This window comes from Syzygium oleosum, unplaced genomic scaffold (genome assembly GCF_021117445.2).
Source record: "Syzygium oleosum isolate NSW1041296 unplaced genomic scaffold, Sole_v2.1 Sole_v2.12, whole genome shotgun sequence".
NCBI lineage: Eukaryota > Viridiplantae > Streptophyta > Magnoliopsida > Myrtales > Myrtaceae > Syzygium > Syzygium oleosum.
The window spans coordinates 5,977,636-6,004,105 of record NW_026607496.1 but is presented as its reverse complement, the minus strand read 5'-3'; the positions used below and the strand labels follow the sequence as shown (position 1 = coordinate 6,004,105).

General features: G+C 41.6%; 3 protein-coding genes across 3 annotated transcripts; all 3 read left to right on the top strand.

Moving 5' to 3' along the window:
* The first annotated feature begins 12,357 nt into the window (after nucleotides 1–12,357).
* LOC115672193 (class I heat shock protein-like) lies at nucleotides 12,358–13,108 on the top strand. The gene has a single exon (XM_030593971.2). It carries the CDS (start codon nucleotides 12,516–12,518, stop codon nucleotides 12,945–12,947), a length of 432 nt encoding a protein of 143 aa, XP_030449831.1. The 5' UTR covers nucleotides 12,358–12,515; the 3' UTR covers nucleotides 12,948–13,108.
* An 855-nt stretch (nucleotides 13,109–13,963) lies between these two features.
* On the top strand, nucleotides 13,964–16,766 carry LOC115672382 (7-deoxyloganetic acid glucosyltransferase-like). Its single transcript, XM_030594188.2, has 2 exons — nucleotides 13,964–14,480; nucleotides 15,712–16,766. Exons 1-2 carry the CDS (start codon nucleotides 13,994–13,996, stop codon nucleotides 16,644–16,646), a joined length of 1,422 nt encoding a protein of 473 aa, XP_030450048.1. The 5' UTR covers nucleotides 13,964–13,993; the 3' UTR covers nucleotides 16,647–16,766.
* Nucleotides 16,767–19,009: 2,243 nt separating this feature from the next.
* On the top strand, nucleotides 19,010–22,925 carry LOC115672381 (7-deoxyloganetic acid glucosyltransferase-like). The gene is made up of 2 exons (XM_030594187.2): nucleotides 19,010–19,613; nucleotides 21,914–22,925. The coding sequence occupies exons 1-2, from the start codon at nucleotides 19,127–19,129 to the stop codon at nucleotides 22,846–22,848; spliced, it is 1,422 nt and encodes a 473-aa protein (XP_030450047.1). The 5' UTR covers nucleotides 19,010–19,126; the 3' UTR covers nucleotides 22,849–22,925.
* Nucleotides 22,926–26,470: the final 3,545 nt, after the last annotated feature.

Below are 26,470 nucleotides of genomic sequence, written 5' to 3'. Positions count from 1 at the left end.
ATACCTGGCCATGATGGAAAGAGGAGGTGCCACCTGTGAGTGCAATGTATTTATCCACCTCAACGTCTACCCCTCTGTCCGTGATGGAAAGAGGAGGTGCCACCTGTGAGTGCAATGTATTTATCCATCTCAACGTCTACCCCTCTGTCTCATTTTATCTGGGTAAACACCGAAGGAAATTTTTTCCTCAAACTGTAACACCCTTCTTCACTTTCTACTTTCACCATCACCCGATCCAAAATCTATGGAAGAGTTTTAACCTTTGGGTGTTCAGATTTTTGCATAAGGTAAGTAAAGACTCTAGAGTTAAGCTAGTTAAATCTACTTGACACTTTTTAACTTGGTTGCTTGAGAAATGCTATTTTGAGAAATGCTATTATGATGTGTGATAATAGTGAAGATATGGTGATGGTTGGATATGCTTTGCTGGTTCTGTACATGTTCGAATGGATGTGTTTTGTTTCCTTAAAGTGTATTGAAAATCGGTAAGTATAATGGTCAAGTCTGAACGTGTAAATGTTATCTTTGAGATAATTGTTGAATTCTTCTTGTTGGTTTTATGTATCTTTAAAAGGGTAGAAAATCGTTTTACTCAAAGTGGAGTATATTAGGTAAGTGTAAATGATGATTCTGTTTACTTCTGAGCTGAACAAATTTTAACCTCAAATTCTGATTCAATTTTACTTCTAAGTTGAATAGATTTTATATTCAAATTCTGATTCTGTTTACTTCTGAGCTTTTAACCTTAAATTCTGATTCTGCTTACTTTTGAGCTGAGCAGATTTTTGCCTCAAATTCTGGTTCTGGTTATTTTTAAAACTACGTAGACTTTACGGTCAGAATCTGGACATGTCTACTTTTAAAACTGCACATACTTTATTTGCAAAGTCAGAACGTATTTATTTCTGAACCCGAGTAGACTTTATTTTCAAAATCTGAACGTATTTATTTCTGAATCCGAATAGACTTTATTTTCAAAGTCTGAACGTACGTATTTCTGAACCCGAGTAGACTTTATTTTCAAAGTCTGAATAAATATATTTTCTAAACCGAGGGAGTTTTATCTCAAAATCTGGATATGTGTACTTTCTGAACTTGAGTAGACTTTAGCCTTTTGAGTCTGAGCCTGCATTGCTTCGTACTTATTTGCTTGAATGATGTATTTTAATACTTGAAAGGACACGTGATGTAAAGCAGGTGAGTATATAAATGCAAATACTTGGTTGTCATGGCTTCTATGAGAATAATATAAATTCCGTCGCCCATATAGTGGTGTGTGATGATGCCCCGTGTGTCGAGATGCCTCTGGGAGTGTTTTAGGATGCCTCGGGAGTCAAGATGCCCCATTGGTCGGGATGCCCCAGAGGGTGTTCCGGGATGCCCCGGAGTTGGGATGTCCCGGGAGTGTTCGAGAGGATGAAGTAATGAACTTAAGGCATGAGCATGAATGTTTTGCATCATATGCTTGCGTTTGTGTGAAAGTATTGTGAAATGTTGAGTTGCTAAGATTTTGTGGCACATCCAGACGGAAAATGTATAACATGCATTCAAGTTCTATGCATACTGTTTGTTATGCATGCATGTTGTTTATGTCAGGTGAAGTGGTAAGCTGATTTTCTTAACTTAAAACTAGAGATTTCATTTACTGGGCCTCGGCTTATCTCATTATTTTTCAGACATGTAGGATGGATGTTCCTCAGCTTCTACGTTTTGGAGTTTCTATATATCATGAAGCTGTCTATGAAAATGTGTTTGTGCCTGAGTCTGAAGCAGTATATACTAAGTGTAACGTTATTGTCTGGGTTGATGTGGGTTTTATTTAGTGGGTTCCTTATCGGTTCGTTGCTTGGTACTCTAATCTCGACGGAGAGTTAGTTGGCCCGTTGAAGGGCTTCGACATAGATGATGGTGGTTCCGTAGCGGAGGGCGAAGTTATCGATCCATGACTTCATCAGACTTTTGGTTAGACAGACTTTTGGAGTATAATCTAGTATGGAGATAGGCAATCACGACCGACCCAGACTTTTGTTTTTGTACTTATTTGATGTTGTGTCTGGGCTTGTAAATCTGACAAGGGTTAGAAATAAGAAGCAAAAGTATTTTTTTACTAAACTTGTGTGGTATTCATGTTTAATACTTGTTCAGACTTTAACTTCCGCTTGCCAAATTATTAATAATATTAAATGACACGTGTCGCGCGTGATGTTCGTGGGGCGTCACAGTCTGTTTGGTATTACAGCAGGTTTTACCCATGGAGTGACAAGGTGCGCTTAGAATTTGGGGTAGTAGACTTAATTTACACCACACGAGTGTAGAAAATCAAGTCCATGTGCTTGCTCTTGATTGATTTTGTGCTCCGAGTAACTTTTGTTACTCATTAGTTAATGGCTAAGTTAAGCAATACGTGTAGGTATTGCAAGATGAGTTCGGTTAGCAACGCAGAAAAGGATCCTCAGTTGGAAGGAATCCTTCAAGTGCTTGCCAATATCGGAAGCCTAGTGAAGAAGCAGGAATTACAACGAGTTGCCTCTAGCTCGGGAAATGGCGAACGTCGTTTGCAAAGTCTGATCGAGCAATTTTTGAAGCTGAAACCACCACGGTTCGCTAGAACTAGAAATCCTGAAGAGGCAGAATCGTGGATCGACGGGATAGAGAAGATATTCAATCTGCTAGATTGTAATGACATTGACAAAATAGCCCTAGCAAAATATCAACTCCAAGAAAATGCCAAACACCGGTGGAAGGCATCCAAGGAAACTGTGTTTCCAACTGGCACTAATGGAACTTGGAGCGTTTTTTTCAAGGCATTTTTAGGGAAATATTTCTCGGATTGTGCCCGGGATAAGAAGGTGATGGAGTTTATGCAACTGAAATAGAATGATCTTACTATGGACCAGTATGAAGCCAAGTTTGCAGAACTTTCAAGGTTCGCCCCCAGGTTGGTTGAAGACAAGGAAGACAAAGCTAAGAGATTTCAGGATGGCTTGAGATCAAATATCAGAAGTAAGCTAGTGCCCTTGAATCTGAAATATTAGAATAAGTTGTACGAACGCACACAACTTGTGGAAAAGGATTTGGCAGAGTTAGTAGAGACAACATTGACTTTCCAGGCACGACCTAATCGTCAAACTTTTCAACCTAATTTTCGTCGTGACAAGAGACGCATGCAAACTGGAAAGCGGCCATTTGTTTCAAATAAAAGGAACAATGTTGGAGGTTTTGGATTCACGCGGAACAACCGATTGGCGATGCATATGCAGTCTCCTAATGATGTCTGTCGCACTTGTGGCAAACGACATTGAGGTACACCATGCTTAGTTTTAAGGGAATGTTATTGGTGTGGACAGCGAGGTCACATATTAGGAGAGTGTCCAGTGATGAAGTAACAACGTATCACACCTCCACAGCAACCGCAACAGTCATCACAAAACAAGATCCCGCAACAAGAAAATTTCCAAAGGCCACTAGCTCAAGGTTGAGTTTATACAGTCACACAGGAGGAAGCTAAAGCCTCCAAGACATAGCAGGTATCATTTCCGTATGCAACGAGAATGCTTATGAATTATTTGATATGGGTACCACACATTCATTTATATCGGCACGATTCGTGAAAATTGATTGAATTAAGTCCTAGACCACTCGAAATATCCCTTTGTATTTCTACACTGCTAAGAGATACAATTATGTCCATGCTGAAATGTAAAGACTGTAAGATCACTATAAGTAGACATGATCAAATAGTAGACTCGATCATATTGACTATGTACGACTTCAATGTTATTGTGGGAATGGATTGACTTCGTAAGCAACGAGCCAATGTGGATTACTATAGGAAGGAAATTCAGTTTAACCCACCGGACCAACCTAGTTTTGAATTCTCTGGGAATGTAGTGAATCTATCTGTGATGCTTATTTTCGCACTTGAAATGTAGCAACTTTTGAATGATGATTGTCAAGGATATCTAATGGTGATAAGTGATCAGAAAAGGAGTTAAAGGTGCAATTGCAGAAATTGCTTGATAGAAGATTTATTAGACCAAGTGATTCACCTTGGGGTATACTGGTGTTGTTTGTGAAGAAAAAAGACGGACCGTTATGTTTATGTTTTGACTATAGACAATTGTAGATTATTTGATAAGTTATGATTTTTGGAATCTGAGAGTTAATTTTTGGAGATACAAGGATGTTAGTATTGGTTAATTTGCATCGTGGCAATGATGGATTTTAGAGGTATTAAGTTTGAATTTTAAGCTCTTATGGTGAGTGATGATCTTTTGGGTGTTTAGGGGGAAAGAACACTAGAACTGCCAAAACTTGTGTACGGCCTTACTTTAGTGCCAAAAGTTTCCGTTGGATCACTTAAATGCCAAACTTTTTGAAAAACAATCACTTAAGTGCCAATTCCGATTAGTTTGGTCGGAAATCCGACGTGGCATTTTTTTTGTAATTTCTGAAGCCGATGTGGCTTGCCGGAGGTTTAGTCAGTATGTACACTTTAAAACGACGTAATTTAGCATGTACACTTCGATTTTTAAATATTTTTTCTGATTTGTTTCTTTTTTTCCTTTTTTTTTTTGTTCTTTCTTCTTCTTCTACCTTTGGCCGGTAACCGAACATCGCCGGTCGCCTAGCCTCACCCGAACGAGGTCGCCGTTGCCTGCCACAGGCGAGGGTCGGCCTCGCCTCGCCAGATCTGGGCTGGGTGAGGCGTCCCTCAAAAGCCACAGGCGAGGGTGGGCGAGCCCCTACGAGAGCTACCCGCAGCCCTCGCAGGGTTCGCCTGTGGCGGGCAACGGCAGCCTTGTCTGGGAGAGGCTAGGTGGCTGGCTATGGCTGGTGGCTGATGTTCGGTCACCGACCAAAGGTAGAAGAAGAAGAAAGAAAAGAAAAAAAGAAAAGAAGGAAAAAAGAAACAAATCAGAAAAAATATTTAAAAATCAAAATATACACATGGAAATACCACATAGATTGATTTTTTTATTAAAAAAAACCTAACTCAGATTAAAATTTTAATTATAAAAATCACGTATTAATTTGGCCGGAATTTCTCGCCGTTGGCACTTAAATAATCGCTTTTTCTCTGATTTGACACTTAAGTGATCCAACGAAAACTTTTGGCACTAAAGTGAGCGCCGTACATAAGTTTTAGCACTTCTAGTGTTCTTCCCTCGGTATTTAGATGTTATTCGCAAAGAAAGTCTAAGAATAAAATGGAGGAGTTTTGATTATTGGTTGAATTAGATGGATTAGTTAAGACATGATCTATAGAGAGTAAGTTACGATTTTGAAAACTAAGTTACGATCGATTGAGTTAGGTTGTGATCTCCTATTGGAAAAGGGGAATCTATATTGAAAGTCTTGATGTATTGCATCAAGATACTTAGTTTGAAAAGTGCTGATCTTGGAAGTTATAAGCTTGAATTGTCACATGTGGTGTAATTTCACTTGTGGTTTGTAGGTTGAGGTGATAGGCATAATCTTTATGATTGTAGAATGCAACTTGACTTTAAACAGTTTTGAGGAATTAGAGAACATGGATTATACCCTCTTCAAAGGAAAAGAGATGGATTCTTAAGATGGGATCTTAGAAGTGATAAGTTTGAATGATGATTCTCGAGGTTTAGAACTTGAGGAACATTGAATGGAATATAGGTAAGTTCTTATCTTTGAGCGAACTAAGGAGTTAAAGTTATTCAATTAGGTGTTGATCATTTAAGTGATAATATTCACGTTAACATTTGTGGAATTGAGGACGACCTCTTATTTTGATAATTTGGAAGATGATAGTCACTCATGTCTAAGAGATGATCTTTCAAATAGCGATCAAAGACAAGTTCTTGTTTTGGTGGAATCAAACTCCATAGAGGCAATCATAGTCAATTGCTTGGGAGATAGTGAGTTTGAAACTCGAAGAAGTGGATCCTTTTCTAAGTACTATGATTGGAAGTATCTTAGTCATTGATTTAATACTCTGATTTCATGAATCTCCAATTGGATGGAGAGATATTCTTAGGTTATGTCTTAATTAAGATGATAGGAATCTTGATAGATTCGTTGATAGTTCTTGAAGGTTCAGATTATACTTGATGTGAAAGATGCCATACTTTGGCGTTTGGTATATTATAGGTTAGAGCGAAGGCGAATAAGGTGGTGAATATGATGATTTGGGAATGGAATTTGCTTAGGGAGATTTCCGATTATGACTTTAGGGTAGATGTAAGTAACTGGACGAGTGTGATGGCTGCATTTAGGATTGAACCGGAGATTATGTAAAGGATTAGAATAATACAGCAATCAGATCCTGAGATTACAAGGGTTCGCAAAGAAGCAGTAGAAGGTAGAAAGATTGGATTTTCAAGGGCAAAAGTACACTAGAAGTGCCATAACTTGTGTACGGCGATCACTTTGGTGCCATAATTTTTTTTCGAATCACTTTGGTGCCAAGTCGGAGGAAAATCGATCACTTTAGTGACTCCGGCCAAAAAGCTGACCTGGCATTTATATTAAAAAAAATGGTCTGACTCGTACACGGTGGAAATTACGTGGCTTTTTTCGAATTTTTTAATTTAAAAAAAAAAAGTTGCAGCAGCGGCGAGGGAGCCCTCGCCGCTGCTGCCGCCAACCCACCACCGCTGGGAAGGGCTGGCGGTGGTGGGCGCAGTGGTCGGTGAGGGTCGCCCCTGGCCGGGGCCCGGCGACCCTCGCCGAGCCCGGGAGGCCGGATCCGGCGTCCTCGCCGAGCCCGGCGAGGCCGGATCCGGCGAGAGACCTCGCCGTCGCTGGGTCGCGACGGCGAGGCGCGGCGCCGTCGCGACCAAGGCGACGGCGAGGTCGGCCTCGCCTTCGTCCGGCGAGGTTTGGCCTCGCCTCGTCCGGCGAGGCGAGACCTCGCCGTCGTGACCCGGCGACGGCGAGGTCCGGCCTTGCCTTTGCTAGGCGAGGCGATACCTCACCGTCGCCTGGGTCGCGACGGCGAGGTCTCACCTCGCCGGATCCGGCCCTCGCTGGGCTCGGCGAGGGTCGCTGGGCCCCGGCCAGGGGCTGGCGACCCTCGCCGACCACTGCGCCCATCACCGCCGGCCCTTCCCGGTTGTGGTGGGTTGGCGGCAGTAGCGGCGAGGGCTCCCTCGCCGTTGCTGCAGGTTTTTTTTTTTTTAATAATTTAAATTTTTTTAAAAAAAAGTACACGTCAGCGGGCTAAACGGCGTTGTTTTTTATTTTTAATGCTGACTGGACCTCTCCGGCGAGCCGTGTTAGCGCCACATCGGATTTCCGGCGAGCCACGTCAGCATTGGCACTAAAGTGATTGATTTTCAAAAAAGTTGGCACCAAAGTGATCCAAAAAAAAGTTATGGCACCAAAGTGATTGCCGTACACAAGTTATGGCACTTCTAGTGTACTTTTGCCAATTTTCAAGTATCAGAGGATGGAATAGTAAGGTTTCATGGACGTCTTTACGTACCTAAAGAGGAAGGACTTAGGAACGAGATGTTGTCAGAAGCACATCGAAGCAATTATAGTGTACATCCGAGAAATATGAAAATGTATCACAACCTCTGCCAACACTATTAGTGAAATGGAATGAATGTTGATATTGCCAAACATGTCCGGAGATGTGTGACATGTCAACAGGTGAAAGCAGAACATCGTAAACCGGGTGGAATGTTGAAACCGTTAGAAATACCTGAGTGGAAATGGGAGCACGTGATGATGGACTTTGTCCAAGGTTTGCCAAGGACATCAAAAAGCCACAATTCCATCTGGGTGATAGAGGATTGTCCGACTAAGTCTGCTTATCATCTGCTTGTGTTTGTGTGAAAGTATTATGAAATGTTGAGTTGCTAAGATTTTGTGGCACATCCAAATGGAAAATGTATAACATGCATTCAAGTTCTATGCATATTGTTTGTTATGCATGCATGTTGTTTATGCCAGGTGAAGTGGTAAGTCGATTTTCCTAACTTAAAACTAGAGATTCATTTTTAGAGCCTCGGCTCATCCCATTATTTTTCAGACATGTAGGATGGATGTTCCTCAGCTTCTACGTTTTAGAGTTCCCGTATATCATGAAGCTGTCTATGAAAATGTGTTTGTGCCTGAGTCTGAAGCAGTATATACTAAGTGTAGCGCTATTGTTTGGGTTGATGTGGGTTTTATTTAGTGGGTTCCATGACTTCATCAGACTTTTGGTTAGGCAGACTTTTCGAGTATAATCTGGTATGGAGATTGGCAACCACGACCTACCCAGACTTTTGTTTTTGTACTTATTTGATGTTTTGTCTGGGCTTGTAAATCTGACAAGGGTTGGTAATAAGAAGCAAAAGTATTTTTTTACTAAACTTGTGTGGTATTCATGTTTAATACTTGTTCAGACTTTGACTTCCACTGGCCAAATTATTAATAATATTAAATGACACGTGTCGCGCGTGACATTGTGGGGGCGTCACAAGCATACTCTGTCTAGAATAAGGTTGCATGAAATTCATAAACAGAAACAATTCAAACATAAAACGTTGAAGAGAGCTGATATGTTTTTTGGATTTATTTTTCAGAATTTGACCTTGTTTTCATTTGTTTATAAATGAGAAAATGACACTAGAAGTGCCATTGTTAGGGAAAATCCCTCATGATGTTTTGAAGATGACAAAATAATTAAAGGCTACTGACGTGTTTAATCGTTGAGTAACAAGGTGACAGATACACAAGTTGTTATGCAAATGATATTCTAAAAAATACATATAGAGGATATGAGTTCTCTATCAAAGGTGAACAAGCCCAGAACGGAGAGTTCGGTAAAGATTGGAAGTACTATGGATAGATGAAGAGGAACTGCTTCTAAAGAGAGTGTTAATATTCAGACAGTATCATTTGATCAAGAAGTCTATTTAGACTTTATTTCGAAGATAAAGTTTGGAATCTGGAACCATTTATGATACTATTCAGACGTAAATCCAAGTATCGTAACCACTAGTAATTTGGCTCGGATTTCCTTTTTTAAATGATTTGATTGACTCTTATTATGGAAGATTGATTTGTAACGAGTTAATATGAAAAAGATCTTGATTGATTGAGAATCAATTTCGAGACAAGTAACCTTCTAATTTGAAGAACTCTACTTATGGAAATTGGAGATTTTGATTGTATAGGCGACCAGAATCAATGGAGATTCATATTCACTCAACGTCTACTTAATTTTTTTAATACAATTCTGTCCAATAGGTAAATTGAAAGATAATCCTCTGAAGACTATTCAATGACAAGATTGGAAGTGGAGGAGTATGATCAAAGTGCCGAGGAGCAGAAGCAAGAGACAAAGTCCAGAATCTAGAATTTCAAAGTTTGAGCGAACTTTGATCTATATACTTGTCTTTCATGAGCTATAAAGTGTAATCAATTGAGAGATGTGAACAGTGTCATAAGTGTGTGTTTAGGTGTGAGATAGTGTGATCTATCAGCTTGGGCATAAGCAGCACCAGCTTTGGGTAGAAGCGCTTGAAAATAAGCGGCACTACTTGATTGTAATCTCTCATTGATCATCTAGTGGAATTCAACCAGTAGGCTGTCAACATGAGAGAGTGGACGTAGGCTTGATCTAAACCGAACCACTATAAACTTTGTGTGCAAATTCTCTTACCCCTAAACTCTTGGTACTTATAATTTATTGCACACTAACAAAACTGCTTCTCAAGTTTGTCCAGGTTTTGAACTTTACACTCTGAGTTTAGACTCAGATCTTGACCTTTTCAATTCCACTTTAAAATTGTCAAGATTTATTTGTATTACCTATTCACCCCATGTCTAGTGATCTTTGCTAGCCACATTAGTTATAACTTTCATGTAATACTCACTTTAGTGTGAAAACTTTTCGAGCAATCACTTGAGTGCCACTTTTTTTATAGAAAAAACTATTACTTCATAGTCATAGCCAATTTGTGTGGCCGGACAATTTGGCGTGGCAATTTTTTAATGTAATCCATCCGACATGACTCGTTGGCAAAGTGAGTTAGAATAATTGGTGCTAAATGATGTCTTTTAACACATTTATTTGCACCGAACTAAGGAATTGAGGCTAAACAAAAAATTGTTCTTCAAATCCTAACCCTAAATTGAGGAATTTGGGCAGAGAGGAAGATGACTACAGACGAAAGAAGCTAAAAATGCGATGTTTGTTGCCTAACCCTATTTTTGAGAAACGCTAACCTTTGCTTCGGAGGAAAGAACATTTTCTTGGAGGGTAGAGAGAATTTGAATATTTTCTCAGAGGAGAGAGGGGATTTGAATATTTTCTTTAAATCCAAACCATGCTCCAGATTAAAGAGGAATACCAATAGCAAGTTAGCTTGCTTTCTTTCCTTTGAAACCACAATACCAACGACAAAGAGAAAGGCGATGTTTGCTCTGTTTTCTCAAGACTCGGACTTGCCCCCATTTTCTTGGAAGGGAGAGACAAAGGGGAAATGCTAGAAATTTTGTGCTGGTGACATGCGAGATGTCTTCTCACGGTTGTAGTAGTGTCACTGTCACCACTATTAGCAGTAGGAGCTCCAGTAAAAATGAAGGGAATATTGAGCGGATCAAGGGCTGTGTTGTTTGTTCCTTTCTTTGTTCTAGTAAAGAAGATGCAGATGAAAACCAAGAAAAAGAAGGAGAAGAGAAGGCAAACCGGTTAAATAATTTGCCGGGTCATCTTGTTATTTGTCCATGTTGGAGTTCAATTTTTTTTTAAAAGTCACGTTGGAATTAAAATCTTAGTAAAAAAGTCACGTTGGACGAATCACCTGAAATTGTTGTCGGGGGCTCCTAAGTGATCTTTTTTCTACCGATGTGCCATTAAGTAATCGTACAAAAAGTTTTGGTACGGAAATGAGCGCCGTACGAAAGTTATGATATTTTTAATAAGGTTGTACGAAAAGTTTTGGCATTGAACCGGTCTGGTTCCCAGTTCCAAGTGAAAAACCACTTGAAAATCGAATTGATTGGACCGAATTTGGATAAGATTTCATATAGGCTAAAAATGCTAATTTTCTCTATATCCCTCTTTTTCTCTGTTCTCTCCAACCTTATTCAGATACTTCATGATTCTTTCTCTTGCTCACGACTCACCCTCCTCCTCGCTCATTCAAGCCTCGCAACCCTCGCTCGTGCCTGACTCGTCTTAATTACTTGCTTGCTCTTGTTCATCTTTTACTTTGAACAATTTTGTTACTTATATTATTTTGCTGACCAAAAGAAGAAACAAAAGAAAAATAGGTTCTCGGATATGTCTTGGACTTGGACCAAAAAAACAAGATATGTTCTAGGGTCGGTTCTAGGGCAAACGGGGTAGGTTCTAGATTCCAAAAACTGGAAACTGGTTCTAACATGATAGGTTTCGAGTTTTAAGTCTGGAACCTACCCATTGAAACTGATCACCCTTAACTTCTAGTGTCCTTTCTCTATATAAAACCAGAAGTTGAACAACTCAGACAACTGTGACATGAGAATGTGAATTATGAATAACGGATCAGACTTAGGCGGAGCAATTTTCTTTAACAATAAACTGATGAGAGTCTCGGCTGGAGGAAGTTTCATCCAACCCACATTTGAGGAAGACATGGCCCAAACACAAACATGTACATGAAAATAATTTGGGTATGCAAGTTAGAATTGTTTAGTGGGTATGTCCGCGAATGACCCCAAGGAGAGGGAAATCTCCAAAGCGCAAGCAAGTAATCAAAGTGTGAGGGATCAACAGGCATAATTGGCTCTGAAAGTTTCGGGCGTCTTCTGACTCTGGATTTTCTTCGACCGGTGAGTTGAGCGCGCGCATGCGGTGTGAATTTCGATCTTGGGATCAAGAAAGGCGTGTCTTCAAAAATCTAGACTTCCACCTCCTCGTAAAGAAGAATGAATCTTTTTATCCAAGGATCAGAAAAGTAAGTGAGTCCTGATCCAAAGACCTTCAGGGTGTATGTGATCCTAAGGCATCCTAGCGCTTAAATCGCTATCGTTCCATACGAGACCCACCGATATCAAAGGCTACATGGATTGGGCTCGTCTGCAATCAGATCATATGATCCCAAAGATGAAGACGCTTGGGCAAAACCTGGACATTTTTTGCATCAGAAGGCCCGGAAAGGCCCAAGTTGGTCATACCCACGTTTCGCTTCTCTTCAGCTTTCACGGTGTTACGAAAACGAAAGAATGGTTAAGCTCGCTGGCGTCCCTTTCACGGACAAAGACTCAAAAGCACATCGCCAGTCTGCCACGCATGAAAGGAAGAAGAAGATTGTGGAAGCTCGTAGACATGACAAGACGCATCTCCACTCCATTACAGAGACCAAGAAGAGCCTCGAAACTTCAAGCAACCCAAGAAGCTCCCTCAAATCTAAATCCATCTCCGATCTCTGTCTATATAAAGCGATCCACATCCGGTGACCATCATCCTATAGCAAGCAGATTCACAGATATCAGAAAAGCTCTTTGAAAAGAAGCACCGAAGGTTGTCACTTCATAACCCTGCAAAACCGACGACAATGTCTCTGATCCCAAGCATTTTCGGCGGCCGATGGGACCCCTTCTCGATGGACGTCTGGTCACCCAACTTCACGTCCAACGATGAGCTGTCGACCTTCGCGAACCTGCGGGTTGACTGGAAGGAGACGCCGGAAGCCCATGTGTTTAAAGCCGACCTGCCGGGCCTCAAGAAGGAGGAGGTGAAGGTGGAGATGGAAGAGGGAAGAGTTCTCAAGATCAGCGGAGAGAGGAGCGTCGAGAAGGAGGACAAGGGCGAGGAATGGCACCGGGTTGAGAGAGGCCGCGGCAAGTTCCTGCGGAGGTTCCGGCTGCCGGAGAATGCCAAGGCGGACGAGGTGAAAGCGTCGATGGAGAACGGCGTCCTGACTGTAGCCATCCCCAAGCTGCCGGAGAAGAAGCCGGAGGTGAGGTCCGTCCAGATCACCGGCTGAGAAGGTTGTGTTACGTTGGTTCGAGCGGCTTTTTAATCCGATCGCGGTGCGAGGAAGGTGATAAGAGTCCGAGAGAAGTTTGTGTCATGAGTCGTTTTGTACGTTGTTGTGTGTGTCCAGTGTGCCGTCTCAGCATTTTGGCCTAGATCGAGGATTGTAATCCGGCCAGTGCGCTAATAAAGTTGTTATTATTGCATGTAAATGATGTTTTATTCTGATTTCCAAACGACGAGAACCAGTAATGATACATCATTTCGACCAAACAGACAGAAATGATAGACCCGCCGAGGCGGCTTCAGTACAATTACAACTTTGCTGGATAATTGCAGAAAAAAGGCATCGGGAGTATCATAACTTTTTATGGGGCTCATAACTTTTATAAAATATTTATTTGAGTGCCATGGACCATTTTTCATTAGTTGATTGAAACATTATGATTAAGATAGGTGAAGGTTTCCACTTTCTATTTCTTGGCTAGTGGGTCATTTCTTGGCTAGTGGGACCGGTTCTCTGGATTCACCCGAGAAATGGACCGAAGCGATTCGGTTCCCGGGTGGATCCATGGAACCAACGGTCGGTTTCTGATTCTAATTTTTTGAAACTGGTCCTTAGTGGGCGGTTTCCGATTTTAGAGTAGAAATCACCCACCCGGATTATGCACACCCTTAATATGGGATACTTATACATAGCAAAGTCTTAAAATTTATCAATTTCGTGCGCCGAAATCAAAAATTTAAGTTCGTGGATTCAAGTCCTAAAATTATACATTTGGTCCATTTTATTTTTTTAGTCAACATTATCAAAAAGGACTTAAAAGTGTGTAAGGTTGCAAGTCCTCGTGGTAGTCCTTTTTTATATGTTTTCACATGCAACTTGCCCATCTAGCCCCAAAAAACAAAGAAAACATCCAACTTGACAACTTTGATCAACAAGAATGGAGGACCCATCACCAAATTATATAATTACCCGCTTCTCTCTCTTCTCTCATCTTCATTCTCATCTTCTCCAGGAGCATATCACCTACCGCACAGAGAGAAAACAAGGAGATGGAGGAGCCACTTGAGTCTCACGTCCTCATCCTGCCGTTCCCAGCGCAGGGCCACATCAAGCCAATGCTCTGCCTGGCGAAGCTCCTCGCCACCTCCGGCCTGCGTGTCACCTTCCTCAACACCCACAACAACCACCGCCGCGTCCTCCCACACAACCCCTGCTCTCCTCCCTCCCCCCTCCTCCGGTTCGAGTCCATTTCCGATGGCTTGCCCGATGACCACCCGCGGAGCTTGGAACGGATCGAAGAGCTAGTCCTATCGATCAAGATGGCGATGAAAGCTCACTTGAGGGAGTTTCTGCTTCGCGAATGCGTCCAGCTTCCCGTGACCTGCGTCATAGCGGATGGGATCATGTCCATTGGCATTGATGTCGCGGAGGAGCTCAGCGTTCCGGCAATCTCGTTCCGGACATACAGTGCTTGCTGCTTGTGGACTTACTTTTGCATCCCCACCTTCATTCACGAGGGCAAGCTTCCATTTCCTGGTAATCGGTCAATAAAGGCCAATGATATTCGTATTTGTTTAATCTTATGGAACTTGTGTCTTCTTGACATGTGTCGAAAGGGAAATATGAATGAATGAGGGTGGGTTGTAATTTGACAATTTAGATATAGAATATTGAATATAAGATAGTCTGATCCGTTCAGTTCACATGTACAGAGATTCTCTTAGTTTCAATATTTAAAAAAGTACTTGAAGATAATAATTATCTAATGGGAGTTTTTTCGAAAAATTCAATTTTACTTTTAAAAGCTAGTCATATGGAAGCCGTGACAAATCAATGCAAAAAAAAAAAAAATATGAGTTGTCGGCCGACCCTCCCATCTTTCTAAGGAAATACAATGTTTTTTTAGAAGGAAAACACCAAAAAGAGTATCTTGAATTTCCACCCGTGTATCTTTTTGCATCTTTTAATCTTAAAATTTCACATTTAGATCCTTAGTTTATTTGCATATGAGCCACAATTAGAGGTGATCGGTTCCCGATTGGTCCTAGAACTGGGAACCGGTCGCTTTTTTTTTTTCCTACTGCTTGATGCCATCTCTTTGTGTTTCCCACTATTTTTTTTAGAAAAAGATATGAGCAAAAGGACCCTAACTATGTGCTCATATATCTTCAACGATAAACAAAAATTAAAAGTAGATTTATAAATTGCATATTGAAACAATGAACTAAACTACCAATCATCGAGAGATAAGGATTATTTTGCAACCATAAATGATCAAACATCAGTAATGATCCTCAAATTGAAAAGACGAACTAAAAAACGTACTTCACTCGGGGTTTAGTTCACATTTTACTAATTCTTTTGAATAAATAAAAAAACAGGTATATATAACCGGTCTAGTTGATCTGGTTCTCTTTGCAACCGGAAATCGGACCGCTTGGACACCGATTCCACTTTTAGGAACCGGAAACCGAACCGACACTCCTGGGAACAGACCAAACCGGTTGGTCTAGTCTGGTCCAAGCGGTTCCTGATTTGGGCAATCCGTTTTGCACACCCCTAACCACAATGCATCCCACAACGGACCTGTTATTACCACATTGGTCATTTTTTGGCACAATACCCCTGGCACTTTTACTTTGGCCATCATTCACCCAGAAACAATACGAGAGTTATGCATATACATGTAAAAGTAGTCCGGAGATCATGGGAAAAATGAGGTGAATCTATTCCTTTACTGTTAATCTTTTTGACGAAATTTTGGCAGATGATGATCTGGACAAGGAGTTCCATGGCTTGCGAGGAGCTGAAGGCCTTCTGCGACGGAGAGACCTACCGAGTCTTTGCAGATCACAGATCGATAGCAACTTATTTCGCTATTTTATAGACGAAACCATTGCCATGACCCAAGCTTGTGCTCTCATACTCAACACATTCGATGCCCTCGAAGCCCCGATGCTCTCACATCTCGCCACCATCTTTTCCGATGTCTACTCGATCGGGCCCCTTCATGCCCTTGCCATCCAATCCAAAGGAGGGCATTCTTCTGGACGTTCTGAATCCGTAAGCAGTCTTTGGATTGAAGACCGAAGTTGCATGGCGTGGCTCGACTCGCAAGCATCGAGATCGGTCATCTACGTGTCATTCGGGAGCTTGGTGAAGATCACGGTCGACCAATGCATGGAGTTTTGGCACGGCCTGGTTAATTGCGGGAGACCGTTCTTGTGGGTCTTAAGGGAGGACGCGATTTTGGGTGAGAAAGAGGATAATGTGAAATTACTACTTTTGGAACTGAAAGTTACTAGCGAAACACAATGCCTTGTGGATTGGGCGCCGCAAGAAGAGGTGCTTGCTCACCCTGCTGTCGGGGGTTTCTTGACGCACAGCGGGTGGAACTCGACCTTGGAGAGCATAGCGGCAGGAATCCCCATGATTTGTTGGCCTCGCATTGCGGATCAACAAATTAATAGTTGGTGTGTGAGTGAAGTTTGGAAAATTGGGCTTGACATGAAGGATACATGCGATAGATCGACGATCGAGACATTGGTCAGGATATTGACGGAGGACAAGAAAGAGGAGATAATGAAATCGATGGCTAGGATTTCAGCATTGGGCTCGGATAGTGTTGGCCCGGAGGGATCTTCATCGAAGAACTTGGAAAGACTAATTGAAAATATAAGGAAGATTGGTCGAACAAGTTGAGTAATCAGAATATAATTTAATGTGAATCTCCCAAACTGCGTAATTGTTCACTTTGATGAGGCGACAATGCTTGTTTCACATAATTTTCTTTTCTTTGGCCATGATAATTTGTATTCAGGAACCATCTATCATAGAAAATTTCATAAATATTGTTATTATGTACCATGTCAATTGGGTGAGCAGTGCCTTAATGTCGCAGATCTTTGTGACTACCATGATTTAGGCTTACCATGGTGTATTGTCAATGGTCACTTGGGTCAAGCAAGTGTCAGTATTTCATAATCTTCCTATTTTTCGTAATTTCTAAATTGTGCCATCTCAAAATAGCGCGAGCCTTTTGTAAATACTCAAGTCTGTTCACATACTCTTATCGTGAATTGTTTTTAATTTCTATCGTTTTCTCAATCTTAAACTCCCATAATCTCATGTTGTTCTATCATTGAAAACATGTTATTTTTCAAATTCAAAAGGGGAATGAGCTATGTTTCGTATTGATTTTTCTTGTTGGAGAGGCATGAGCACGAGCATGAGCATCACCAGGAAATAAGCACATGTATATTGCAAGCGCTTGAACTGGCATGCTTGACTACCTTATACTCTTAAAGTTGTTTTTCAAAACAGAGTTTACCAAAAAGTCTTTGCATTTCCTCAAAACTCTTTAGGCTAAATTGCTTTGCATGTCCCCAAATTCCCTTGAAAATGTTAAACCAAACGAATCCTAAGTGGACTTGGTTGGTCCATCTTTTCCGGGCATTTTAAGGGTACGCTTCCTAATATTGGCACGGTGCATTCGGGATTTTATTCCTGGACCGCTCCCAATAAAAGCTTAAACCAAGACCACAAGAAGAGAGGCAAACTCGAGTGTGATCAGCTTATCTCAGTAATTAAATATGGACAATTAAATAATAACATGTCAAATTTCTTAATGCAGACCCAAAGAATGTCTCGGTAACCCCATTATGACCCAATTTACAAAGGCTGGATGAGCAAGCACAGGTCCAACGGGCCTTGGCCCGGGCCCGGGCTGGCATGGCGTGCTGCTCGGGTCTACAAAAGCGTGTTAATTTCCTTCAAGAAAATAAGAAGACGAGATCACGGATCGATTGCCGAAGACAGCGCTAGGATGGTGGGCCGAAGACACTTGAGGACTCGCGGATTGGAGGGGAAAGACCGGATGCTCGGTTGGTGATTGGCGGTCGGTGGTCGGAACCGGGCGATGATGCCCGCGGGAGGAGGCCGCGGTGATGGGGTACCGTGTGTGTGGATATGGCAGGCGAGAAAGATAGCCGCAGAGACAGAGAGAGGGGGAGAGACTAGAGGAAGTGATGCATGTCGCTGAGTGTTAGTGTCTTGGATGTGACGGTGAAGTGAGCGATCCCGAAGTGAACGACGAAGTGAACCTCCCCTATTTTGACCGGCCATGCGATGCTTGTAAGTTACATGGGCATGAGACAGTCCTAGTTTGACCTGGCTTATGGACCGTTCGATGTACGGTGATTAGGGTGGACGGTGGGGATTAGATGAGAGTAAAGCGAGCGCCCTACAAGGGAGGAATCCCATGTATGCTAGTCTATAGAAGTGAGATTGAAGAGCCGTGTGATAGGCATGTGATGATGCCACGTGCATGGCACATGATTAGTGCATGTGCATAGCATGTGACACAAGCATGTGATTGTCACGTGACCAATGCACGTGCATGACATGTGACCAAGGCACGTGGGTGGGAGTTCGAAAGGCCGGGATTATCCCGAACAACACCTTCTCTAACTACCTTATCCAATTTGTCCAACCTCGAGCCCATTTCCACAATTTAGGAATGTGAGGTTCGAACTATCGTCAAAGACCTCGGAGCTACTCACAGAGCTACCTCGAGCAGCTTGTAACATGCTCGATGCAAAGACGGTTGATCTAAACATTATGAGATCCTAAATGTAAATGTACGCGATATGGAATGTAAATATGGAATGTAAATGCAAACTATCCAAAAAACAACATTATTATTTAGGGGTCAAATCTAATCCCTAATTTTCTTATGAAATACATGGCAAGACTAAGAGCAAGTCCCAAAAAATTGTCAATTTCGCGAACTGAATTTCTAAAGCTTTAATTTCATGCATTTAACTCCCAAAATTTATATACTTTTTTGGCCCAATTGAGTTCTTTTGTCAACGGAAGCAAAGATTTAAAAGTTGCAAGTTTTAGAACTTAAATTAGTGAAATGATAGTTTTAAGACTTAGTGTATGGAATTGACAAGTTTTATGACATGCCAACCAGTCCAGACTCTCGATCATTGGGCCTCATGGTAGTCTTTCGTTCTTATGTGTTTGTTTCTAGTCACAGCCAACTTGCCCACCTTGATCAACAGGAGGACCCATCACCCAAACTGAGATGATCATCCCCTCCTCTCTTTCCTCATCTCCATTCTCGTCCACTTCCGAAACAAACGACCCTGCGCAAAGCGATCAGTAACACCAAACAGATGGAGGAGCCACGCGAGTCCCACGTGCTCATCCTTCCGTTCCCGGCTCACGGCCACATCAAGCCCATGCTCTGCCTCGCGAAGCTCCTCGCCGCCGCGGGCCTCCGCGTCACCTTCCTCAACACCCACCACAACCACCGCCGCATCCTCCCCCGCAGCCCGTCCTCTTCTCCCTCCTCCCTCCTCCGTTTCGAGTCCATCTCCGATGGCTTGCCGGACGACCACCCGCGAAGCTTGGAACTGATTGAAGAGCTTCTCCTCTCGATCAAGACGGCGATGAAAGCTCACTTGAGGGAGTTTCTTCTTTCCAAAAGTGCAGAGCCTCCGGTGACCTGCATTATAGCGGACGGGATCATGTCGATTGGCATTGATGTCGCGGAGGAGCTCAGCATTTCCGCGATCTCGTTCCGGACATTCAGTGCTTGCTGCTTGTGGACAAACTTCTGCATTCCCACCTTAATGCATGAGGGCAAGCTTCCATTTTCTGGTAATTCGGTCGAAAAGGCCAAGGGTATCCTTATTTATTTATATTTATGAAGCTCGTTTATTCTTGACATGTCTCGAAACGAAAATATAGATGAATGATGATGCGTTTCGGCTTGAAGAGAAGAGAGTCATTTTACAATCTAGATGTAGAATACTGGATCTAAGGATACAGATGTGTGATCTGTTCTGTTCATGTGTGTAGAGATTCTTGAGCTTCTAAATTAAAATGTAATTGAACATAGGGAAAATTCCAAGGGCATGAAGTGTCATCATTTCCTTAAATAAGGTCATAAAGTGGATCCTGTTTCAAATAAGGGCTTGAAGTGGTTATGACAGTTTCAAATAAGGGCTTGACCTCATCAGCCGGCTAAATATTCCGGCCAATCAAGGGCATTTTTGTCAAAGACAATTTTAACCTAAATTTTAGTTAAATTAAATTAAAAATTAGGAAGGTTAAATTATTTTAAAAAAAGGAAAAAAAATACAGGCAAAGGGTTAGCTCCCAACCCTCCCGCCTATGGCCATCGCCCCATCGTCGGTGGGGCGTCGGCGATGGCTGGTGGGGTCGACGGTGCCTCGGGAGAGGGCTATGGCCAGACTTGCGCGAGGGCTGGTGACCCCGTCGGCCATCGTCGACGCCCCACCGAAGATGGGGGGACGGCCACAAGTGGAGAGCCTGGTTTTTTCTTTTCTTGTATGTTTTTTTCAAGATTTAACCTTTTTTTTTTCTTTTTTATGGAAATTTTTTTGGAAATTTTAACCTAATTTAATTAAGATTTTGTGTAAAAATTAGGATTCAGATTAAAATAACGTTGTTTTAGTACTTTAGTTAACCTTAACGCCACGTAGGAGAGATAAAATATTTCAAAAATAACTTCAGCATTTGCTGTTAGTTAAATTGGACGAAGTTAACGGAACGACTTGCCAGCCGTTGCCAAGGTCGGGTGAGGGTCACAGCCTTCTCCGAGCATCACCGGTGGCCGGTCTCAGTCGATAGTTGGCCATCGGCGAAAAGGAAAGAGAAATAAAAAAAAAGGAAAAAAGAAAGAAAAAAAGAAAAGAAGAAAGAAAAAAGGAAAAGAATTCAAAAAATCGAAGGATGAAAATGCCGATGAGGTTAAACCTTTCTTTGAGATTGATATGGCCACTTCAGACCCTTATTTGAGAAATAAGGACACTTCATAACCTTATTTAAAAGTGGATCCACTTCATGTCCTTATTTGAGAAAATAAGGATACTTCATACCTTTATTTAGAATTTTCTCTTAAACATATGATTACCTAATGGATTTATTTTTTAAAAAAGTCATTACTTTTGAGAAAGTAGTCACTTAGAAGTGGTGACAAATAAATGCAAATGAAAAATGAGTCTAGCAATCCAAGGAAACACAATGTTTGCTTTGAGAAGAGTTGCTGGCCGACCCTCTAATCTTTCCAAGGAAATACTATCCTTTTAAAAGGAAAGTACCAAAGAACTATCTCGAATTTCCACTACGAGTATCCTTTTGCATGTTCTATTTGCAAAATTACACATTTAGATTCTTAATTTTTTTTGCATATGCCCCACGATCCATCACCCGACAAACCCGTGTTTACCAACTTGCCATTTTTCCCTAACATACCTCGGGCACTTTGCTATGGCTCCAATTCACCTCATCCTAGACCCGTTTCCAAAATGCTCAATGAGTGCATGCTTTGCTGCTCGTTGGAGCCACCCTTCTTTGTCTCGCGTCTCTCTCCATCGTTCCCCACCCTCCCAAATTGTGCACCGACCTCAAACCGAGGTCGTCGGTCTCTTTCAGGCCATGGACAACCATGGTGGCCCGTGACCTCGAATCGAGGTCGCCAGCCATGGCTGAGGGCATGGATGTCCATGGCCCAGGTGCGGCATGCGAAGAGAGAGACAGAGGGCCAACCATGCCGCGAGGGAGACGTGGGTGTTAGGTAGGGGGGCTACAGTCGGCGATCGATGGTGGTGGGAAGACTAAGGTTCTTGGGTAGGTGGATTTATGGATAGTGGAGCTGAGTTTGAGTTTTCTTTGGTCGAGGATGCAGAGATACATTTCTGAAAACAGAGGATGTAAAGCGGTGGAGTTACAAAACTTGAAGAGCGTATAATGCATTTGGAGGATCAAAATAGGCAATTTCCAAACTTTAGATACTACGGTTGGAATATTTCCAGAAAATATGAGAGTTTAGCAAAATGATCGAACATACACATGTAAAAATAGTCCGGCGATCATGGGAAAAATGAGGTGAATCTATTCCTTTAGTGTTAATCTTTTTGACCAAATTTTGGCAGATGATGATCTGGACAAGGAGTTCCACGGCTTGCCGGGAGCTGAAGGCCTTCTGCGACGGAGAGACCTACCAAGTATCTGCAGATCACAGATCGAAAGCTGCTCATTTCGCTATTTTCTGGACGAAACCTTTGCCATGACCCGAGCTTGTGCTCTCATACTCAACACATTCGATGCCCTCGAAGCCCCAATGGTCTCTCATCTCGCCACCATTTTTTCTAACGTCTACACGATCGGGCCCCTTCATGCCCTGGCCATCCAATCTAGTGTCGGGCATTTTTCAGGGCGTTCTGAATCCGTAGGCAGCCTTCGGATCGAAGACCGAAGTTGCATGATGTGGCTCGACTCGCAAGCATCGAGATCGGTCGTCTACGTGTCATTCGGGAGCTTGGTGAAGATCACGGTCGACCAGTTGATGGAGTTTTGGCACGGCCTGGTCAATTGCGGCAGACCGTTCTTGTGGGTCTTAAGGGAGGACGCGATTGCGGGAGAGGAAGAGGAGAGTGCGAGATCACTACTTTCAGAACTGAAACTTACCAGCGAAAGACGATGCGTTGTGGATTGGGCGCCGCAGGAAGAAGTGCTCGCCCACCCTGCCGTGGGGGGTTTCTTGACGCACAGCGGGTGGAACTCGACCTTGGAGAGCATAGCGGCGGGAATCCCCATGATTTGTTGGCCTCAACTGGGAGATCGACAAATCAATAGTTGGTGTGTGAGTGAAGTATGGAAAATTGGGCTTGATATGAAGGATACTTGTGATAGATCGACCGTCGAGACAATGGTCAGAATATTGACGGAGGACAACAAAGAGGAGATCATGAGATCGATGACTAGGATTTCGGGATTGAGTTCGGATAGTGTTGGCCCGGATGGATCTTCGTCAAAGAACTTGGAAAGACTAATTGAAAATATAAGGATGATTGATCGAACAAGTTGAGTTATTAGAATATAATTCAATGTGAATCTTCCAAACTGCGCAATTGTTCAATTTGATGAGGGGATGATGCTTGCTTCGCATAATTTTCTTTTCTTTGGCCATCATAATTTGTATTCAGGAAGCATCGATCACATAAAACTTCCTAAATACCACTATTATCTACTATGTTAATTGGGTGAGCGGTGCCTTGATGTCGCAGTTCCTTGTGAGTACCATGATTCAAGCTTACCGGTGCACATTGTCAATGGCCACTTGGGTCAGGCACGTGTCAACATAGTGTAAAGATACTTTAGATATTTCATAGTCTTCTTTTTTTTTTTCGTAATTTCTAAATGGTGCCATCTCAAATAACTGCAATGTCTACTCGTTAGAGAATATATATTGTTTGAAAAGCTTTTTGGGGTTCAACTATTAAACTTCTATATCCCGATAGTCTCATAATGGGCATTGTTTACACCCTTATTTGATGCCGCTAAGTAGATCATTTTCTCATGACATGCTTATATTATTTTTTTTCTAATAAACGATCCTACGACCTGTGCGTGCGCCTTAGCATTGAGATCTTGCACGCTTGAGTCGACTAGGATAGTACTTGTGACTGAGGATACTACACATTGCACAATCCTTTGAACTGGGCCGAAGGCCCGGACCGCCACAGTTTTTTTTTTTTTTGGGTCAGAAGACCGCCACAGTTGGACCACCTATTCTTTTGCTTGTTTGCGAATTGAACCAGTGTACTTTGTTTGTGGTAGATAGGACTCCCTCTAATTACATAACTAGGAAGAGAGCCACTTTTGCTTCTTTTAGGATAAGATAGTCACCACTGACAGAGGTATAGACTGTATCTATAGAATACTAGTAGCATACCCGGGCGTTGCACATCGTGAAATTTCTCATTTGTGTAAAATTGAAATGTATTTTAGTATAAACTATTCGTTAAGTTGTATCATATATATTTCATATGAATTCTTCTTTTGACCAAAATAAAGTCAGAACTATTAGTTTATTAATGTAAAATATAGGAACTCAATAACAATCAGAAAATTTCTGATTGTTTTCTAATTGTCCTTATTATATGACATAGGGAAATTTTAATAACTAACAACATTACTGAATATTGAGAGAAAATAATAATAAAAATTCCTAGAAAATACATAATAGGAAGACTTACAAAAAAATGTTCAAATTTTCAGTAATTGCTAGTTTGAAACATTAAAGCGAATGTGTTTTTTTTGTTGTTGGACAAAACTCATGTTATTTTGTTGCGACCCTCCCGAGATCAACCTTGAGGGAGTTTAATGGATTGCTAGGCGCATATAAACCTCTTGTGAGGTGGCGCTTTAATTTTGTATGGGCTCTCTTAAGCCTTACAGATCTGAATTTAAAAATTGCATGTTGCATGTTAGTAATTTTAGATTCCATCTTCAATAAATGGTGCATTTAGGGAAATATTCATTTGCACATTCACATCATATAAATATATTCATTATCTTAGTATTGCATTGCATTATAAATTTCATTATGTTAAAATTTATATCATGTTTAATATCTGATTTTAGGAAAATAATCTGTTTAATGGAGTCTTTTACATAGCATATGACTTGCATATTCACTTTCCTTTCATGCTTTAGTTTATATTAGGAAACCTGACTAAATATTTTGGGACTTTCCATTTATCCGCTCACAATGTTCTGTCCCGACGTAACAAGGTGGTTATGCTTAATTATTACCCAAGATGGCTCGGGTTGGATTTACTTATTTATTTATCATGTTTTTATTATTTTTTTTGCTATCTAGTGTTTGAGTACATTGGTTGTGAACCAATGCATGATCATTTAAGCTTACATGTTTAGGAAATAGAATCAATTAAGGTTGCATGTCAAATGTTTTCCTCAAAGAAAAGGTGCCAATAATAGGTGTTAGTTTAATCTAACGAAACCAACTCTGCTTCGCAAAGGTAAAACGATCTTTGGCGATTTACCGAGCTCCTAACCTGCTTAGTAAATAGTTTAGTGGTGACCCTAAGACAATCATGAATTAATGAGAGAAACAAACTAGGATCGCTAGGGCTTGAAAAAGTCCGGGCAAAGCGTAGGCTCACCTTGCAAAAGGATTATTTGTCGCCTGGTAACCTATTTGTCGAATATCTGAATTCGATCCTATCAACGATGCAAGAAAAGTAATGAAAATTCGCACAACACAAGAATTTACGTGGTTCAGCAGGAGAGATGTTCCGTCTACCTACGTCCACGGTGAGATGAGATCTGTTTCACTAATAACATAGAAAAAGTGTACAGCCACTGTATCTCACTCCCTCCCTCTCTCACTAGAGACCTGTTTCGCCCTAAATATATATAGCGAAACCCTCCATGGCACAAATTACAAAATTGCCCACATAGCCTAAAATATTTAGCTTTCCCATAGAGATCCTTCTATGACTGAACATAAAACGCCTCTGGCGGCCCGGGGGCGCTGCCCCCGCGACCCCCGTCGGGGCGGCCCCCCCGGACCCCCGCCCGCTCACCGGGGAGCGGGACCCCCCGTGCTGTCCAGTCGTCAGGGGGCCTTTCGGAACCGCCTCATAATCTCTTAGATAATAGAATACAATACATCAACCTCAACACTATTAGCTCCGACAGGTTCACTTCGAGAGGGTCGTGAAAAGAATCAATGAACTTGATCAAAGGAAGGCAATTTTTTGTAGTGAATATTCCTAGTTAGTTATTAAACAAAACTTTGTATGCATTCTTGGGGGACAAGTGCAGAAATAGGACTTAAAGTTTTGGCAGTTGGTAAATTGAGGAATTAAGGACTTAAAAATGTCACAATTAGATCTCGACCTTGCCATTGATAGAATTCAAGCAAAGGAAATAAAACATGGCCAATGGCCAAATATTGCACTTGAGGGCCTCATTGATATTCTAACACTTGAATTTCGCCGACAGTGAGCTTGAGACCCAATGAGGCCTTTTTGAAGACCTTAATCCTCAATCGACCAAAATAAAACCTTAATAAGTTCTTCATTGACAAACGGCCAAAATGTTAAGTCTTGTTTTGGAATTTCACCTCACATTCTTAGTATGTCTACACTATTCATAACGGAGTTGTAAGAGGCCTTTTCCTTTTAAACTTTTTTTTTATTGGGCTACAGCTTTTCCTTTTTATCTTTGGTCTTTGCTTCTTTTTCTGTTGTTAGTATCTCACCTTTGCTAAAGTAAAAATGATGAGCCGAAATGCTTTTCTCATCTTAGAAAAAAAAAAGCATGACTATGTGAGTAAAAGATCCACGCCTAGATTTGAAACTAGACGAGCCTCTAAAGTATGATCCCGATGGCTGATATTGCCGCAAGCCCAAGAACTTTAGTCCCCACGGTGTTCGTGGACTTGGTATGATATGTCTGTATCTTATGAATCAACAAAAGTAGTACTAATGCTCATTTTTCCTCTTTCTCATGGCTCGGAGGGACCAAAGCTAATACACATACTTCTTAGCAAAATATCTGCGACCACCTCGCTTACGATTTAATAGGATTTCGAAAATCATTTATGGAGTAAAATGTGTTTCGTCATGGTCACATTCCAAAGTCTCGTATTGGATGATACAGACCTTGTTTAGTAATTC

Excerpts from the sequence above, each read along its gene's own strand:
- LOC115672382 (XM_030594188.2), top strand. The coding sequence starts at position 13,994 with ATGGAGGAGCCACTTGAGTCTCACGTCCTCATCCTGCCGTTCCCAGCG. Across the intron at positions 14,481-15,711 it reads GGGCAAGCTTCCATTTCCTG|ATGATGATCTGGACAAGGAG; the intron begins GTAATCGGTCAA and ends AAATTTTGGCAG.
- LOC115672193 (XM_030593971.2), top strand. The coding sequence starts at position 12,516 with ATGTCTCTGATCCCAAGCATTTTCGGCGGCCGATGGGACCCCTTCTCG.
- LOC115672381 (XM_030594187.2), top strand. The coding sequence starts at position 19,127 with ATGGAGGAGCCACGCGAGTCCCACGTGCTCATCCTTCCGTTCCCGGCT. Across the intron at positions 19,614-21,913 it reads GGGCAAGCTTCCATTTTCTG|ATGATGATCTGGACAAGGAG; the intron begins GTAATTCGGTCG and ends AAATTTTGGCAG.